The sequence below is a fragment of the Uloborus diversus genome, chromosome 5 (genome assembly GCF_026930045.1).
Source record: "Uloborus diversus isolate 005 chromosome 5, Udiv.v.3.1, whole genome shotgun sequence".
Classification (NCBI taxonomy): Eukaryota; Metazoa; Arthropoda; class Arachnida; order Araneae; family Uloboridae; genus Uloborus; species Uloborus diversus.
Window position 1 is genome coordinate 47,109,856 of NC_072735.1, and position 18,731 is coordinate 47,128,586.

Sequence of the window (18,731 nt, forward strand, 5' to 3'; positions counted from 1 at the left end):
ATTTCCCGAGTCTACCACTATAAGTTTACTAGTTTTCTTGGAATTGCTCGGAAAATTTCATTACGCACCGAAATCAGGATAAAACCAACAAAACATCAGAAAACAAACTTTGGTTTTTATCAAAAGTAACTTGTAGATTAGAAGTAACTTTCACATTTTCAATTAATCAATAATTCTTCACTTAAACGTTGTCTGTTAAATTATGATGGATTTTAAGCAGTCAACTTTGCTTTTCCTCGGCAAAGACACGGATTCTTGAATACTGTGATATTACATCCCCCGTGACACCAAACACTGGTTCTAAATCTAGGAAAAGTCACTTTCACATCGTTCTAACCCTCCCCACCTACCTTGTTAGCGCCATAATGGACCCTCCCTAGCTCCCGAGCTTTCTTCCGAGCCTCTCCCGGTTTAGTAGGCTGCAGGAGGCAACGAGAGCAGACGATGCAATCTCGTTGCTTACTTTTTTTCAACTCATTTTTTTCTGTTCTGATTGCAAATGATAGTTTGAGTACCCAGACCATTTCTCACTATGAGTGTTAATGAGATTTATTTACGGGCAAGTTGTCATTCTATGTGACATCGCTACGTTTTGTGTTTTTCGAAATTTAGGGAGAGGATTATGAAAGTTTTCATGTTACTTATGGCAAAGCATGGAAGTAAGTTTTAGCAGTGCTTCTAGTTTCCTCTATTGTTTCATTGCAATAGTTCTCTAAGTATGAAACATTATTTTTTTTCAGAGAACGAACTTTATTAATTTTTATTAATTAATATTTATATAAATATATATATATTTTAATTTATAAATATTCCCAATGAGTATTTGGATCTTTTCAGCTATTCAACGTTTTCTGTTCTAACTGCAAATGATATTTTAACAACCTAGAGCATTTCTCACTATGCCTGTTTATGAGATTTATTTAAGGGCAAGTTGTCATTCTGTGTGACATCACTGCGTTTTGTGTTTTTTGAAATTTTGGGAGAGGATTATGAAAGTTTTCATGTTACTTATGGTACAGCATTGAAGTAAGTTTTAGCAGTGCTTCTGGGTTCCTCCAATGTTTCATTGCTATCATTCTTTCAGCACGAAATATTACTTTTGCAGAGCACTGAAATTATTCTTCTTAACTAATTACTTTTAAATTTGCAAATAATCGAAAAAAACTTCAGACCTTTTCAGCAACTTAACTTTTGCTGTTCAATTGCACACGATATTTTGGGTACCTAGACCATTTTTCACCATGAGAAGTAATGATATTTATTAAAGGTAACGTTTTCATTCTGTGCAATATCTTTGCGTACTGTGTTCATCTATATTTTGGGAGAGAATGGTAAACATTTTCATGTTACTTAGGCCAAAGCATGGAACTAAGGTTTTCCAAAGCTTCTGATTTCTTCTAATGTTTTACTGCAAAATTTCTCTAAACGTAAAATGATTTTTTTGTCGAAAACTAAAGCAATTCTTCTTTATTCATTAAAGTATATACCTCTAAAAGTATAAATAGCCCCAATGAATGTTTGGACTTTTTTAGCAACTCAACTTTTCCTGTTCTAATTGCAACTAAGAGCACTCCTTACTATAAGTGTGGATGGAAAAGTTGTCCTTTTGTGTAACGTTTTTGCGTTTTGTGCTTTTCGAAATTTTGGGAGAAGTTTAAAATAGTTTTTATATTGTTTATGACAATGCATGGAAGTAAGCTTTCACAGTGCTTCTGGCTTCCTCTAATGTTTCATTGTTTTAGGTCTCTTAGAATGCAATTGTTTTCTTTAGTATTAAGAAGATACATATTTTTTAATTATATAATTCATATATTTAGATATTTTAAAATAGCTCATGCTACTTACTGTGAAGTGTATTAAAATAAGAATAAAATGATGGAAGTAAGTAAAACTGGTTCGGAGTGTTTCCTTATCAGCTAATGTTTTTAAATTTTTTTACTGACTTAAAACATTCTTAGTGGATGATTTAAAAAGGATAAAAAGTAATAGTAACAAAAATACAGGTTTAATGTAGAGTTGGACAAAATAGTATCCTGCTTTTGTGTAATCATGACGTTATTCATATTATTAAATATGAAACTAAAGTGTGCAAAGTTTTCACATGCTAGGTGAAAAGAGGTAAATTATTACTTATGAGCAGAAATGTGGTTTATTTTGTAGTAAACATAAGAGGTTATTCAGTTGAGGCTGACATGTTTGTGTATTAGTCTAATTTTGCCACTTCATCAGTCGAATAGTTAAAGGCTTTGAGTTTCAAAACATTTTTCTCACGCTTTATATGCATCTATTAACAGTGATTTAGTCGTAAGTCATTTGAAGCATATCATCAAATCAGCCCCACCTCCATTTTTTGATTTTAGTTTCTTTCTTTCCTACTTGGAGAAATAAAATACTTCATTTTAAGTTTTATCAGAATCAAATATCCTTTGATAAATCACTTATTTCGAATAAAGGATACACACAAAAATGGTTGGCAGAAGACAAACTTTGGCTTTAAACATGCTCACTTTACAAAAAGCTATTACATATGTTTTTTTTTTAACTTCATTGCTGTAAGTATGAAAACATTTGCTCAAAAAGTGTCTTCCAAGTGAAAAATACAATGTAAGCTTTTAAATAACGAAAATATTTCCTTTATTCCGTGCACTAAACTAAATTTTCTTAGAAATAAGAGGACTTTAGAAAAGTCTAATGTGCAAAAACATTAATGCAAGCAGAAATATGTTATTGATTACGAAATCCCCTTTTGTTTCAGAAAAGACGTATTTTTTACAAACAGTTAATGATTAAGGTTCATTTTTCTCATTTTAGCATTTCCCCTTCTTCTCCTAAAGGAAGTTTTTATGTGGAATCCAATTTAAAATAAGATTATTATCATAAATTCACAGAAAGGGATTTTATATCCATGCTTTTGACTTTGAAGAAGGATCTTTAGCTTCTTCAAAAAAACCAAAACCGTTAGATTTTCAAAAATGCACTTTGAAAATATCTAGTTCTAAATATCTAGCTAAAAGTAATATTAACATCAGCAGAATAAGTAAGGTTTTAATCCTTGAATTTCTGATTTTTGAAAATTATTTTTAAAAGTGTTCTTGGGTTTCTTATTTTTGTTCAAATCACGTTTAAATGCTTAAAAAATCATATTTTGATTTAAGAATGGTTCCTGTTAAAAATAGCCACTTGGCAACATTTGGCTGAAACTAAAAAGCAATTTTCATTCAAATAAATTAAGCATCTAATGATTACTAAATATCTAATGATTTGAGTATACTAAATGCTATTTTTCAATCTACTGAACAGCGAACGATTACAAAAAACTGTTACATATGCTACTAAACATCTAATGATCATCACTTTAACGATTTCAAAATAACTAATGATTAACATTGACCTCTCTAGAATGAGTACTGCATGGTTTATGTTAGATATTAACAACTGAGTAACATTGGGTTTATACTGAAAAACTGCATTTTGCTCAAATATATCAAACACTGAAAAGTATTCTAAACATACCTCACTGTTCAAACATTATTTTTTTATTTTTCACAGAAAAGCAGGTCATTCTCAATTCTACAAAACCAAAAAAAAAAAAAACCTTACATGCAGCAAATAGAGAAATATAGATATAAAAAAAATAATAATTTCTGTCCGCACTAAAATTCTATACATATCGACTTCGGATTACATTTTGGTGATTATTAGCATCAGAGATTTAATTTTGTTCCCATAGAATATGAGAAAACTAAATATATGTGTTGACAAATGGAAACGTGACGCATTTTAAGGCTAAAATGTTGGTTTAGTTCTGGTTGAAGTGTAGAATTTTCACAAATGTATTTTTCTCAACATTAAGCGATGGAAATATTTACAAGCAATTTCATTGTATTCAGTGTTTTAAGTTTTTAGAAGCTGAACTTCCCATTTTGATGAATTTTAGGAGTTTTTTTTTTTTTTTTTTTGATACCATAATACAAAAAAAGTGCTGGCTATTAGTTCACACTTTTAGAATTTTAAGGGGTTACAGTACCTCAAAAATGATCAAACGATTAAAACATTTTTACTGCATATTTCAAAACTAAAAATTAGTCAAAACACAGGGGAAAAATTTCATAGCTTTAGTTCAAGTATTTAAAAAGTTATAAGTGGTTTTTCGTCATCCTCGCTTTACGTTCTTATGCAAAAGAAAAACTTTAAATCACTTTTCTCGATGATTGTTTCTTTCTTTGCGATTTGATGTCATTAGAATCCCTAAGGATTTTTTTCTATTAAATATACAGCTTTAAAGTAAATACATTTTTGCAGTCAGAATAATATATTTAACAAAACTGTGCATTGGATAAGCATTTTATAAATTACTTAAATGTTTAGAGCATGTTATTCTTATTTAATTTAAAAAAAAAAACAATTTTTACATATTTAATCACAGAAAATGTTCCAATAAATATATAAGCTAATGAATGCACAGATCTTTAGAGATAATTATTGTGATCGTTTAGCAAAAACCTTTTTTTTATTAAGTTCAAAAAGAAAAAAAAGTCTCAGAAATTTTAAAAAATTCAAATTTTCCTAAATTTTTTGAATTTAAAAAAGTAGCCATTTTTCAAATTTTGAAAATAAATTGTTGATTGCAAAGTAAGCGTGCATGTTATGGTTTCAAAGAAAAACGAAATTTACTTAAACTAAAAAAAAAATCTTTTGAAGGTACTGTGACCCCTTAATGAAACAACAAATACGCAGTTAGGTACGAGCGCAACAACGTTTTAATAGTTTAACTAGCACTCGCCAAAACGTGTACTGGGGTTGCATGGCATTTTTTTTTTTTTTTGGAATGTGCTAAAAAAAATTAGTTTAAGAATAAATGTGGCCAAAAAATTTGTGTCCTTATTCTTTTTCCATTAAGAAAAGGATTTTTTTTTAAACTGTGAAACGCGTGTTTCTAGTACCTATTTCTGCTTGTGCGATTTTAAAATAATCGCTAATAAGTAATCTTTTTATTTGTCATAACTGAGCATGTAAAGTATAGCAACCAATAAAGATATAGAGGAAGGCCACCTATATTGGGTCACTGCTTAAATTGAACCGGGGGCTTAAAATTTGGCGTAGAGTTCTGTGTTACACTCTACCGGTGGAAATACAAAGATTTGTGTTTGAAACCTTTGAGGATGAAGTTTCGTCACATTTCGATCTGCATAGTTGGAGATACGATGTGATTTGTGTTGAAAACGTGTTCGATCTTATTTTGAGAGTTTGTATCTAGTAGAATAATACTAAAACTTTTGAACTGACAAAATTGCTTTTATATTATTTTAAACATTATTTAATGGGGATTACAGCGATGTATTTACATGCACGATTGGGAAACTTTTTGACAAGGTACAAATAAAAGAATAAAAAATGGTGTGTTTTCCCTTATTGGACCGAAAATATTTTCTCATATTGGACCGGTGGTACAATTTGAGAATATGTTTTTAAGCAAGCCTTTTTACTTATTTCGTTATAAAATAAGTGATTAGTGTAACTGAATAACGTAGTTAGGATTATTTTGAGCATATTTTAACACTAATTTAGGAAATTCATTTTGACATTTTGTTTTTTTCAAGCACACTTTCTAGAAGCTGCCATCTATAAAATTAATGTTTATCCAATAAGCTTTAATTTCAGTTTGGTTAAATATAGTTTTTCAACTTGACTGAAATTTGTGCTTTTTCACGTTACTTGTTGACTGATTATTTTATTAGTTACGAGGACCGGTAGTCCAGTTTAAGAAGATGAAATTCAAAGACTTTCTATTTTTTTTATAGAAAATAACTTAGTGGTGACATTAAAATGCTCTTTTAGAATTACTTAAAATATAAATTAAAGTTTATTAAAGCATTCACACTAGTTTTTATTAAGTAAGTTGCTTAAAAGCTTTAACCACGTAAAATTGATCTTTTTAATTCCTTTCTTTTTCGCCAGAAGGTTTAACTTCAGTTTTGTTTGATGAAACTCCTTTTTTTTTTAATTTGACTGAAATTTGTGGTCGTTAACCTTTTTTTCCTTGCTGATTTCTTTATTAATTTCAAAGTACGTTAATTTACATCAATCCTGGTTTTAGAAGATCTCTAAAAGTGGAAATATGGTTCCTAGGTGGGTAAAATAATGTAAGGAGCTTTAGCTGTTTGTAGGCATGATGATATGGGGCAATGCTATAATCTTGGTTAACGTTAGCGGTGTAATAATGCGTCCTCTTCCAGCACACACTACGCATCGTATACAGCCCTTAGACGTGGCATTTTTCAAGCCTCTGTCCACATATTTTAATCGAACCTGTGATACTTGAATGCAAGACAAACTGCAAGCGTGGCCAGTATTCTGTGAATGGATTCTCTGGAGCAGGAGTCTGAAATGTTTGCAAATTTGCGTTTAATGACAGCGACTTTGCAGCAACTGAGTCAGAAGTTTGAAGCCCAGATAAACTACCAAAGTAAACATGCTACATGTTCGATGTCAGCTGTTCAAGATGCACAAGAACAATGTACGGATAAAATTAATATAAGATCCGAGGAATCAGTGGTTAGTTCTCATCAAGTTATGATCATCGGTTCTATTGATGATTTTGTTGAGGTGGCACACATATTACCTTCGCATATAAAATGTAAGGCAGAAGAAGAAAACCTACTTGAAACGTTCTAACGACATCGCCTCAGAAAAAGGACACATAACAGAAAAAGCCGCAAAAGAAGGAGCAAAAAAGTATTACAAAGAGTATTACAATATTTGCCATAGAGATGAAGTGCAAAGCATGATTTAGTGAATAAAATGCCATCAGTGGGTTCATCAACACTGCGCCAAGTTAGACCCAAAGCAAAGGAAATTCCATTGCAAATCCTGTAAAAAGACGGTAGGATTCAAATGCAAGTTATTATATCATTTACTGTTACTGTCTAATTTAGGAAGCGTATGGCTCAATATAGGCGCATGTCTTCCTAAATTGGACTTTTGCAACTTTGTGAAAAATACTTTTTTTAAAAATTATCCTCATATTAACAGACAGTAAGTATCTATGGCTATTCCTAATTAAATTTGTCTTCAGATGCCCTATTTTTCATTTTTGTTTTGCTTCACATTTAGCGACACGGGTCTCTTGCTCTTAGGGGGTCCAATACTGGCGGTTTTCCCTAAATTGCAGTGAATGAAAAGCACGTTTTTTTTAAACCAAGGTTTCAAAAGTTTTTTTTTTTTGTATAGTAATGGCATCAGTTACTTCCTTCTCTATTATTCATATAAAGGAACACTAACAAAACGTTTTGCTTACATTCTGGTTAAAAGTATGAACTTACTTAGTTGCTGCACTTTTTTATGTTTCAATTTGTGACGAGTAAATTCCCTCTATAAAATGTCGAAAAAGATTAGAAAATCTTGTTTTTCCACTTCTGAGACGTGTTTACTTACTAGATTTTTAAATTACTTTCTGATTCAAGCCCCCGCCCCTTCGCTAAAGCCCCTTTCACACAAATATTCTCACTAACCACTCTAAAAATTGAACACTTTTTATATTCAGTGGATTGTAAGGAATTATGAAGTTTTATTCTGATGATATAATGACACTGTTAGTCTTTGGCCGTTTTCCTGAAAACAACCATTGATATCATATGTAATAAATAAAAACCACATTAGTAGATATTTCGGTCTTTTACCAATAAAATTCTTTTTCATTACATGAAAATATTGCAACCTATTCGTTCGTTGCTAAAGACCAGAAATATTCACATACAGAAATAGTGCAATATAAAGGCATTGAAGTTTAACGTATGAAACTGCCTTGGTCGTGAACGATTGTTTAATCATACGCTAATCGGATGTCCAGACATGATGGAGGGGCCTTATGAATCTCCATCAATGCAACATTCTCCTCTGAATAACATTTCCTATTATCTAAAAGTGGCTGAATTTCAGGAGGCATTGGAGTCGATTTGAACGTTGATAGGTTAGCGCTCAATTCAAATAGAAATCATTTTCTAAAGTGCATGACAATTTTGAGAAATCCTCTATTACATCAAAAGAAAGGTTCCCTCATATATGCAGCTGTTGCTGCATACAGTTTATATAGTGAGTTGTTTACGTCAAAATAACTTTCAGAGGAGAACATGCATTAATATTTTTCTCTCGAATGATGTTTCCTACTAACTTTAGATTATCTGCTAAGTTAGACGCACTTTACAATGTGCAAACTTTGTAGGAAGTAAAACTTTTAGTTTTAATAAGAGTTTGTACAATAATTAAGACACATTTTTTTTCAAAATTTTTAACCCCATTCCCGTTTTCACATTGTCACAAAGCGTCATACTTCACCACAACCCTCTCCTTGTCCCCTTGCACGCTATGTTGTAAAAGCACATTCGTATAAAGAATGCGTAACATCACACTTCTTGCTCCCCCCTCCCTTCCCCCACGTCACAAGCTTTTCTAATATCCCGAACTCCCCCTCCCCCTCCCCCTTCAAAGTGGGACGTCAATTGTGGACAGTCCATAAGACATAATCCATTCCAGCGGGCGCACCTATTTGAGAGACACAATACGAGGTAATTTCGTTTTATAACTATATCGCCAGATAGACCTTTCGAACGTCTGGCTTTAGTTATTCACCCACTCCCTTATTCCTGCTTTTAGTCACATTTAAAAATTTTTTAGCATCAGTAGCAATCAGAACATTTGCTGTTTGTATTTGAGAGATACGTACGACTGTTTAGGTAAATATTTGCTAAAATAGATTTTCTATTTATTTTATTATGTTAGGCATAAATGATATGCGTTTTCTGAGGAATGGCCCCTGGACAAATAGGTTTAAAAGGCTTCTACGTTCATAAAAACTTCCTGTAAAATATAGGAAATGTAATGTATTGAAAATTTATTAAAAGGTTACGCCAATCTCTCAGATACGCTGCTTTTATTCCAACTCAAAATTGAAATAAACCTAAAAAAATGTCTCAAATCATAATCACAAAAAAAAAAAAAAAAAAAAAAAAAAAACTAAAGATATGTGTTAGTAGGAGAAAAAGGGGCACATGTGAACAATGTTTTTCATTTTTTTATTTTTCAAAAAATATTCTAAATTTCTGAACTCAAAAGTGTCTCTATGATTGAATACTTTTCTTTGTCTCATGGATTTTTTTGGAATATTTTAAAAAAATAATTCCTTTATTTTATGGTATTTCTATAAAACGTCTGCAGTTGTTCACATATGCCCCTGGGGCTCATATGAACACGGGTAAAATATGTAGGAGAAGCATCATATTTTAAAGAAAAATATTTTTCAACAAGAAACATATACCTAAATAACAAATACGTTAAAGGGTTTTTCCATTGTCTGTAAGGATCAGGCAGGTTGTGATTGTTGACATTTTTAATTTTCTTTATTTTCATATAAGTTTTTCCTTATCATGAATGTAATGTTTGTGCAAAATATGAGCTTTGTCTGCCTTACCATTTTTGGGAAATTAAATTTTTAAATTTAGGGGCCTGGCACATTTTTGCGTGTTTTTCAAATTTGCAGATTTTAAAGTTCTTGTTGCTTTAAGCGCCCCTATAATGACATGGATTTTTAAATTCTATACTGTTATATGGTTTTCATAGATACTATTACAGCTGTCAAATCGGTGTCACTACGAGAGCGACGGCGACAAACTCTGTTTAAAAATGACCGAAAATGATTTTTTTTACTACATTCAATGCCAATTTTCTCAAAGCGTCTTCATGATGACACCAAAGTTTTTACATAAATTCCTAGCTACACTTGCATAAATCAAAAATATGTAATAAAATTGGTGTCACTATAAGGGCGCCAGAAGATATTGGAACTTTTATATGATAAATTTCACAAAAATGCAAATGTTTAAAATCTAACTACTACTCTCACCCTCATAGCAGAGATTTGAAACTAATTAAGTTTGATAACCAACATGTTCGTCTAACATATGAAATTAAAAAATCGGTGTCACTCCTATTACTTTCGGAAATATAATCATTCGAAATTAGTATGTTATGGAGTTATTTAAAAAAAAGATTTTTCTAATTCGAATGGCTTTTTGCACGGTTTGTTTTAAACTTTAATGTAAAATTACAGTAGTGACACCTAAAATAATATGTTTCTTATGCTTTTTATATAAAAAAAGCTTTATAAAAGCATTAGAAACACAGTAAATCGATATAGGTACAGATGGACATATTGTGTAATGTGCATTATGGCTGAAATTTCGTACTAATATTCATATTTTTCCAACCATACTAATTTTTTATCTGCTATTTATATTAAAAATGCAACTATTTATAACATAATGTCTTAAATAGTGATGAACATAATGTATTATATAGCGAGCATTCAGAATCTGAAACATAATTTGAGGATGACGTGGACTAAAAAACAAAGAAAACATCAAATCACCCAGTTTCAGAAAGACGGTCATTTCTTATTGATATCTGGTAATTTTGTAGCACTAAAGCTTGGGAAAACATGGTGGGAACCAAAATGAAGACATTTTGGAAGAAACAGTAAATAAAAGAAAGGAAAGGACATTGAAAAAGAAACCAGCCGAAAGAAAATCTGTAGCAAAGGTTTTGGGAATGTATATCAAAACTGAATCCAAATGCAAAGAAAGAGAAAGCAGTGACAACACGGCAAAAGAAAATGAATAAATTTGTTAAGAAAAGGTGTAAGCGACTTTTTAGTTTGGAAAACTCTTTAGATGAGGAGGATATCGACCTCAAAAAGTTTCGTGACGACGACGAAAATGATAACCTTTTTGATCCAAGCGATCCAAACTTTGTGTAACTTTGTGCTATATGCTGTGTGCTATATGCAATAAATATGGAACGAGCGAGCTATAATACAAATGCACTTACTGTGGCATGTGGGTGCATTCAGAGTCTAGCGATGCTGAAACAGCAATAAACTACATTTGTGATTTTTGTAAATTTTAAAAAAAGCAGATGAATTCAAAATACTGTTTTTTCACTGGTAAAACTAAAAATATCATTTCTTTTGCTTTTTAATTCCTATATTGTAATACTAATTGCTTATAGGATTTTCAATAAATTTTCCTTCTTAGTCTTTCAGTCATATTGGCTAATGGCGGGATTACTCCAGGTACATGGCGGGATTTCCCCCAGTTCCCTGGGTAATACCGTCACAGTGCAGAGGTTGACAAGTTGATATTTTATGACTATTTCCTTTGTTGATTTATTAATAACACTGTTTGTATACTTTCATAAGTTGGCACACAATAATGCAAAACATTGATCTAGCTCATAAATACGATTTTTGATGGTGAAAAAAATTGAAGTTCCTTAAAGTGGCGGCATTCCACTGGTCTACCCTAATCATCTAGTTTTTTCATCGAATTGTTGGTACAAATTCAATCAATTAACAAAATATTTTAATTTTTAAATTTACTCTGCTACGTACATCAAACCCTTTTTTTATTATTATTTCGGACAACAGAAGTGTTTATAAAAAAATATGTTTATAACTTAAGGATTATCTGATAGACAACATTCTTGACAAAAACTACCATTGCGAAAAAAATAGTCTGTTTTTTGACACATGAGGTAGTAAGAAGCAAAGGGATGCAATTGGCAAAATTAAAAATTTGGAGATAACTAGTACAAATGGTAGGTGAACCTCTCCTCTGTCTTGGGGCAAGAGATGGTACTAGTAGCCCTGGTAGGTGCTGCTGTACAGCATGATTTAGAAAAAAAATTCAATGAAAGTCTACCTAGGATCTGATCTTTAAACGCGTTTTACTCGAAATTTAAAATAGTCCACTTGTACCCCTTTGCTTCTCACTGCCTCATATGTATCATTTGATATCAAAGGCTGAATACCAGTAGGTAGCTGCAAATTTGAAAAAAAAAAATGTTTTACATTTGTTGAAAATGTTTGTTTGAAAGAAAACACAGATAATTTTAAGTAAATATATATATTTTTTTAATTGTAGTTTAATAACATTTAGTTGACTTCACGTTCTTAAAAATTCATTTAAAATATTAACGTGTTGAGTTTTCTCGAAACAGTACGAAAAAATTAATGGTAGTTAACTACATGTGGATGCTTCACTTGCCAAATCGATTGACTCCATGAAACAAAAAGTCGAGAAAAGTGATGAAGAAGATAGTGTTATCTATAGGAGTGAATGGGTCCTCGTGCTACATTTTCTGCATTCGCAGGATCGGAAATGTACTGAACAAAAAGTTTAATATAAATTCATTTTCTAAGCATTGATTAAGCACCATTAAAGAAGAAATGAGGATTTTTTCAAAAAAGTAGAGTTAATCGATTTGGCAACTGAGGCATCCATGTAGCATTTCCTCCACGATATAGAATGAGCATTTAATTCATTTACTTACACTTGTCAAAGAATACTTTTTTATTGAGGTTTTTTTTTTCTTTTTATTTCTAAAAAATCACTTTTGTAGATTGATTTTCTCCCCATTCGAAATTTTCTCTTAAGTGTTTGTAGCAACTTGAAACAATCAATTAATTAAGGAATGACCTAAAACATTTTGAATCCTTTATGTCTTTTTTCCAAAATTATCATTTTCTATAATCTTTGAGCTATTTCTTAATTTTTCAATTGCTTTACGTACAATATACAACAAATGATGATCTGAAAATATTGTTGTGTACATTGCACTGTTGATAGAAGGCAAACAAACACATGAAAACTAGTTTTTAGTTTCTACGCGTTTTAGTCTACTTACTTTCCAATTGTGACCCAAGTTCGAAACTTAAGAAACATACATTAGCAATTATGATACTTTTTATAAAATTATGTCAACGTTTTATTGTATAATTATCTTTTACCTCCAAAATAAATAATTTCTGTCCAAAGTATAAACATATAGCTATCAAACTTTGAATCTACTGAAACGAAAACTGTTTTAGCAATTGTAGCATGTTTCAGTCCATTTCACAATTCTGTGCTTTAATTAAGGGTTATATTACCCCCTGAAATATGTATTTTCAGTTAATTTCTTAAGTGATTATTTGAAAAGTTAATTTCTTTAAACAAATGTAAATGTGCATTTACTATTTATATATGTTCCTTTTAATTTTTGTTCTACTTAATTGTTATTGTTTATTACGGTTTTTATGGTTTTAACAATGGTTTCTTATCGAAAGTTGCCAATGCGTTTCCTACTCTATTTCAAATTTTCTGAAGAATTTTTCTCCTTTACATTTTTTCTACAAATTTTCCAAATAATGTTTCTTCTTTAAATCTCTTGCATTAGAGAAAAACATATCTGACTAGTAAACGAAACATCAATCTTTTCGTTGCAAATTATGTCCCCAAGTGCATATATATATATATATAATCATATGTTGTTGTAAACGCTTGTCCACATTTAAAAATGTTCACATAAAAATACCAACTTTAATAAAATTTTAAAATGCTAGATGCAGTATAAAAATTCAAAATAACACATTCTGGGAGAGAGGAAAATGCAACCAATGTCCCCAGATTTTCACAACAATATTTTAAGCGTTGTTTTTCATTTTGACTTGTGTATTTAAAAACCAAATTTGGGTTCAGTTTCTTTCAGACAATTGTTTATGACAAAAATAAATGGCCAGCACAAAAGGAAAAAACTATTTTTCTTCATTCTGGTAAGATTTAGATAAGATATCAAAGATTTTTCTCTCCGGCGTTTTTCGACATCCCGTGCTAAACGGCAATTTATTTTTATCGATTTCTACCAAACTAAGAAACTTTTTTCGACAGTTACTTAACCGTGACAGAGCCGCTTGGTGGGAAGTCTATCCTTGTTCCGCTATAACTTTTCAGAAACAGTTAGTGAAATATTTTACAGCAAATGGTTTCTAACGATCATATTTTCTTTTTCAGGATCATAGGCACGTGAATAAGTTCAGAAAAAACAAAGAAAAGGTTTCTTGGATCATTTCAAGAAAGAGAAAAAATCTTTCAACTAGGATTACCATTAGAGATTAGTAAATTTAACGGATATAATGTGCTCAAGCTTTTGTGTAGAGTTTCATCATCACATGGATTTGTTGCGAAGAAATGTAACTTAATCGTGTTTGATGATATTTTTTCGCATAAATCAAACTAGAACGTCATTCCATGATTCATAAAATATAAATTAAGGCATTGATTTGACATCATAGTTTAGATATCACAAGTTAAGAATGGCTGCTCTTTTTTCAGTAGATTACAAACTATTCAAAAGGACTATGAAAACAACGCATGGTGCTACAGCAAGATATTGTTTCGTTGTACACGTTAAGTGTTCAGCTCAGATGAGTTATAGTATGTAAAAGCTGTTAACCATCTGCTCACGTGGTTTAGTTTAAAAAGTTGTAAAGAAAATAACATTATAGTCAAAATTTGAATATATAACTCAATTAAAACCACGGCAGCATTATAAATCATTTTGTTTGGGCAAAAAGAAAAATAAATTGCAGACAATTTTTTTTCATGGCTAAATATATTAAGTAGTACAGTATACTGCAACTTTTAGCTTAGAACATCTTTTAAAATAGCCAATATTTGTTATTATTGTCTTTTGATTTTCGACAAGAAAATCGCTTTTTTATCTACCGAATGATGTGATAATTTTCATTAAGTCCACCAATGAGGATCATCTAAATTGTCATCAAATGTCGAGGTTCGAACTTGGTTTTAGTCATGTGATCGACCCTGGTTCTCGAGAGTTCAGAGCTCGAGAGGAATGAAGAGACAAAACGTTCGAACCTTATCTCTGATAGTGTGTACCTTCACATACCTTTTAATAGGGGCGGCCATCTTTGACGCTCTCGAATCTGAAAACGAGCAAGTGCAGAAGAATACTTTAGACCACATTGAAGGTTTGCTCATAAAGAAATATAACATAAGCAAGGAGGATTATCGTATATGGTCTACAGTAATTATCAAAGGAGTACCACATAAGGCGGGAATACAGTGGAAGTTTGCCGGAGCATTTTATTTTGCAACGACGGTGCTTACGACAATTGGTGAGTGCTTAAAAAATATTTTTTGTTATTATTAGAGATTCTACATCAGTATAGGTGATTTTAGTACCAGTCAAACTTCTTACCCCTAGTTTTCTACCAGTCATGGGGATGAGATCACATCTGATTGACTAATATGATATTGAATTTTCGTCAAGAGCGACAGTGAACTTTAATCTGAGGTGTGCAAAACTGGGCAAAAGAACAAAAGACCAAAGTTAAAAACAATAGCTACTCGAAAGCATAAAGTTGACTCATAGAAATACCGTTGTCATGAGAAAAATATAGTAATATCTAAAAAATATTATGACAGAGGGAAAAATTAATTTAATAGTGGTTATTGACCGTTTTAATAACTTACAGCTAAGTTTTTTAAAGCCTTAAAGTATAGTTAAAAATATAATTAAATAATTCTGCGCTTTTAATTTGTATAACTCGTACTTACTCAAATTTATTACAAAAAGAATAAAATGAATGAAGGAATGAAATGTCAATATGCATGCGGTTCATTCGCAAATTCCATTAAAAAAGTTTGTACTTGAGGTGTGTACATCTGAAAGACAGATATATTAAAAATAGTGATTATTTTTTAGATTTTTTTTAACCTATTTTTATAAAACTGCAATTATTTGTAGCTCCTGTTTTTTTTTCCACAATCTGAGCAATCATGCTATACTCGCCATGGAATTTTTTATTTTTATTTTGTATGAATGCACGCGCGGTACATACATGTAACCGTTACTATCAAGAAAGGGTATCATCATGGAATATAAATGTACCTTTATTTTTTTTGGCATTTTAAATGTATTACGGTCACCAGGTTGAAGCGATTTGCTGTCTTGGCGTTTATCCTATAACGAACAAATTACCAAGATTTGGTTTCTTGGTGGCAGTTCAAATAAAAAAATGCCACTAAAAGTTATGAAATGAACAATCGATCACGTGAAAAATGCTCAACTGCATCATCCCACTTGAAGCTATTACAATAAACTAATTAAAAAAAAATTCCCCATATTTTAGTTGTGTACCAATTTTAGTATTTTCGCACCACTTCTTGTTCTCATTTCTTGTTTCAAATTACTTCTTGAAATGCAACACCAGACGTAACGAGAAAAAGTCTGATTAGGTAACCTCCTTGGAGCAAGAACGTTGATCACCTGCAGGCTTGCTTTGCTCTGGACCATTGTAAAATATATTTAAACAACCTTTTCAGGGAGACCCGTGTTTACTGCCCAGTGCGTCGCCAAATGGATCAACATCCAAGGGTGGGCCTTGATTAAAAAGAAAAGACCATTGGAGCTACTAAAACGAAGCAGCACCTTTTTCCTAAAAGAATTCCTTTTATACTAACTTTGAATTCTTTTAACTTTTTAACGTACAAGATTGTCGTTTAATGAGGGAAACAATCAACTGCGCTGGCCTAATTGACCGATTGGTGCCAAAATGAAATCAACACCTGTTCCTTTTGTGGTCCATTGTATGTCAATTTTTGTTTGAATGCTGCTTTACATTTTGAGATATTGTAAATACTCAAAGCGTGAAAAAATGTATCACAGCACCATCCTCTCTCTTGAAGCGATTGACATCAAATATTTATTAGTACCGTCTCACATATGGGGGGGGGGGGAGGTAATGAATTTTGTCTAATTCCATGTGTTCCGCTGTGAGTTAAAACTGTCGCAAATAATCTTCCACTTGCATAGAGATAATGCGAACATAGTCAAAACAGATTCCATGGACCTTAAAGCAAGTGAATACATCAATTTTTGAAACTTTTATTTTTTATGTTAAACATGTAGGGGAGAGCACAACACTCAATATAGTCACAATTTTCACTTATGGTTGGAGGTACCAGGTTTCGGTTAGTATCTGAACCGAAACAAATGTGTAAAAAAAAATGGCGCATACCTTTGTAGAAGTTAAGTAAAATAATCAGTTTTCTCGCAAATGGCTAAACATGGATTAATTTGTTTTCCTTAAGCACTTCAAGTGTGACAAAATGCCCCATGACAGGGTAATTTTTCACAAGGTAGAGGTACTTTGTCACGTGAAATTTTAAATGAAATAATCGTTTAATCGTGAACATCTTTTTAAATTATGTTTGCTACATTATTTGAATGAAATGTTACCCCATTAAAAAAATTAATTAAATATTCAACAACAGTTCTGTATTGTAATCATACAATCAAATAATATGTTACTCAATAGCTCTGTTATACAGGCTAAGCCAGTTGAATTTTTGTTCATACTCATCTGCGTCGCAATTTTCACAAACGTAGAAGATGAATCCACATTTCTCGTGAGCTCACTATTTGTACTTCGTATATAGTATCCAAAACTTGTGACAAAGTGCTCAATTTTTTTTTTGTAACAAAGTGCTCAGCGTGTATTTGTTTTGTTTTAGTAACGGTTTTAAGTACTTAAAAATGTCCAAACTTTTGCACAAATACTAAATTTATACGTAAGTAACTAAGGATTAAGATAAAATACTATCCGCAACCTTAGGAAGCCTGGGTTGGTTGTAAAATTTCCCTTCGCCTTTCCAATTTCTCAAAATTCAATTTGTTGCGACAAAGCTCCGAACTCTTCCTTAGTTGCTTAAGCATACGTCCAGATGAAAACTATTTTTTTTCCTTATGAAAATATTAAAAAAATAATTATAAAATAAGAAAAAAAACATTGTGTTATGGGACGAGCACCACTGATTAAACTGATATTTCAATATAACTTTTAATATTACTTAGTTCTTGTAAGTATACTCATTGTGTTATTTCTGTGGTTGTTTTATTTAACCTTATTTTAAACGTTCGTATGTGTTTCTTTTTTTTAATTTAGAAGTAATGCATCCAAAATGTAAAAGCATATAGTACAATTAATTAATATTGATTCAATATCAATTTTAACGTATCTATGACTATAACTCGCTGAATTTTTAAAACTTTGACATCCATATCATAGCCTTACTCCTTATTTCTTCCTAAACATTACTACGCTCTAAATATTAAAAAAAAGTCGTAAAAGCCTTCTCAATAACACTTATTTGTTATTAAAATACAACAATTTGTATTACTTTAGGTATATTGGAAGCCCTTAAAGGTTACAGTAGATAAACAAGGGATAAAACATACGTAAACAGCAGGTTAATTGTTACTAACAATGAAACGTTAAATACAATTATAGTGTCATTTTCCGATAAAGAGGTCTTAGACAAACAATTTCCACTGTAATTATGCGTGGTATTATTGCATTAACCTCTACCGTTAAACAAAAAGCGTTTGTGGTGGAAAAAAGTCATTAGTTGAGTGTTCGGAAATACAAATTACTACACCTATAAATAGGAATAATTTATTTCGCAGTAAATAATAATTTACTCCGAGAATTTATGTGCAAAATGCATTAAATTTTTCCAAACACTGTATATGAAAAATTTTTTAAATGGAGAAACAATTCTTTTAAAGTTTCATTTACAATGCTGATATATTTCAAAAATGTTTTTTAATTTAGTATTTTGATCTTGTTATATAGTAAATATTTTGAATTTTAATGGGAGATAAATATAGCATACCTCAAATGTTTCATTAAAACTACGGGGCGTTTAGTTGATTCTATTCGAAAAATTTAGTTTGTATACCCAGCTCTTACTTTATGCCAAAAATAACGTGATGAATTTGATGATCTCACGAGATGTGATTGCATGATGGTAACATCACAGAGAATACGCATT

At 31.1% G+C, this 18,731-nt stretch overlaps 1 protein-coding gene across 2 annotated transcripts in view; it reads left to right on the forward strand.

The window, feature by feature from the left end:
- Positions 1–433: 433 nt before the first annotated feature.
- LOC129221917 (two pore potassium channel protein sup-9-like) overlaps positions 434–18,731 on the forward strand; it is a 94,447-nt gene continuing 76,149 nt past the window's right edge. Inside the window, exon 1 of one of the 2 annotated variants that reach the window (XM_054856295.1) lies at positions 434–659. In XM_054856295.1, the coding sequence (XP_054712270.1) occupies positions 623–659 (37 nt within the window). In that variant the 5' untranslated portion in view covers positions 434–622. Of the gene's footprint in view, positions 660–14,445; positions 15,011–18,731 lie in introns of those variants that run through there. The other variant, XM_054856294.1, reaches the window with a different exon arrangement.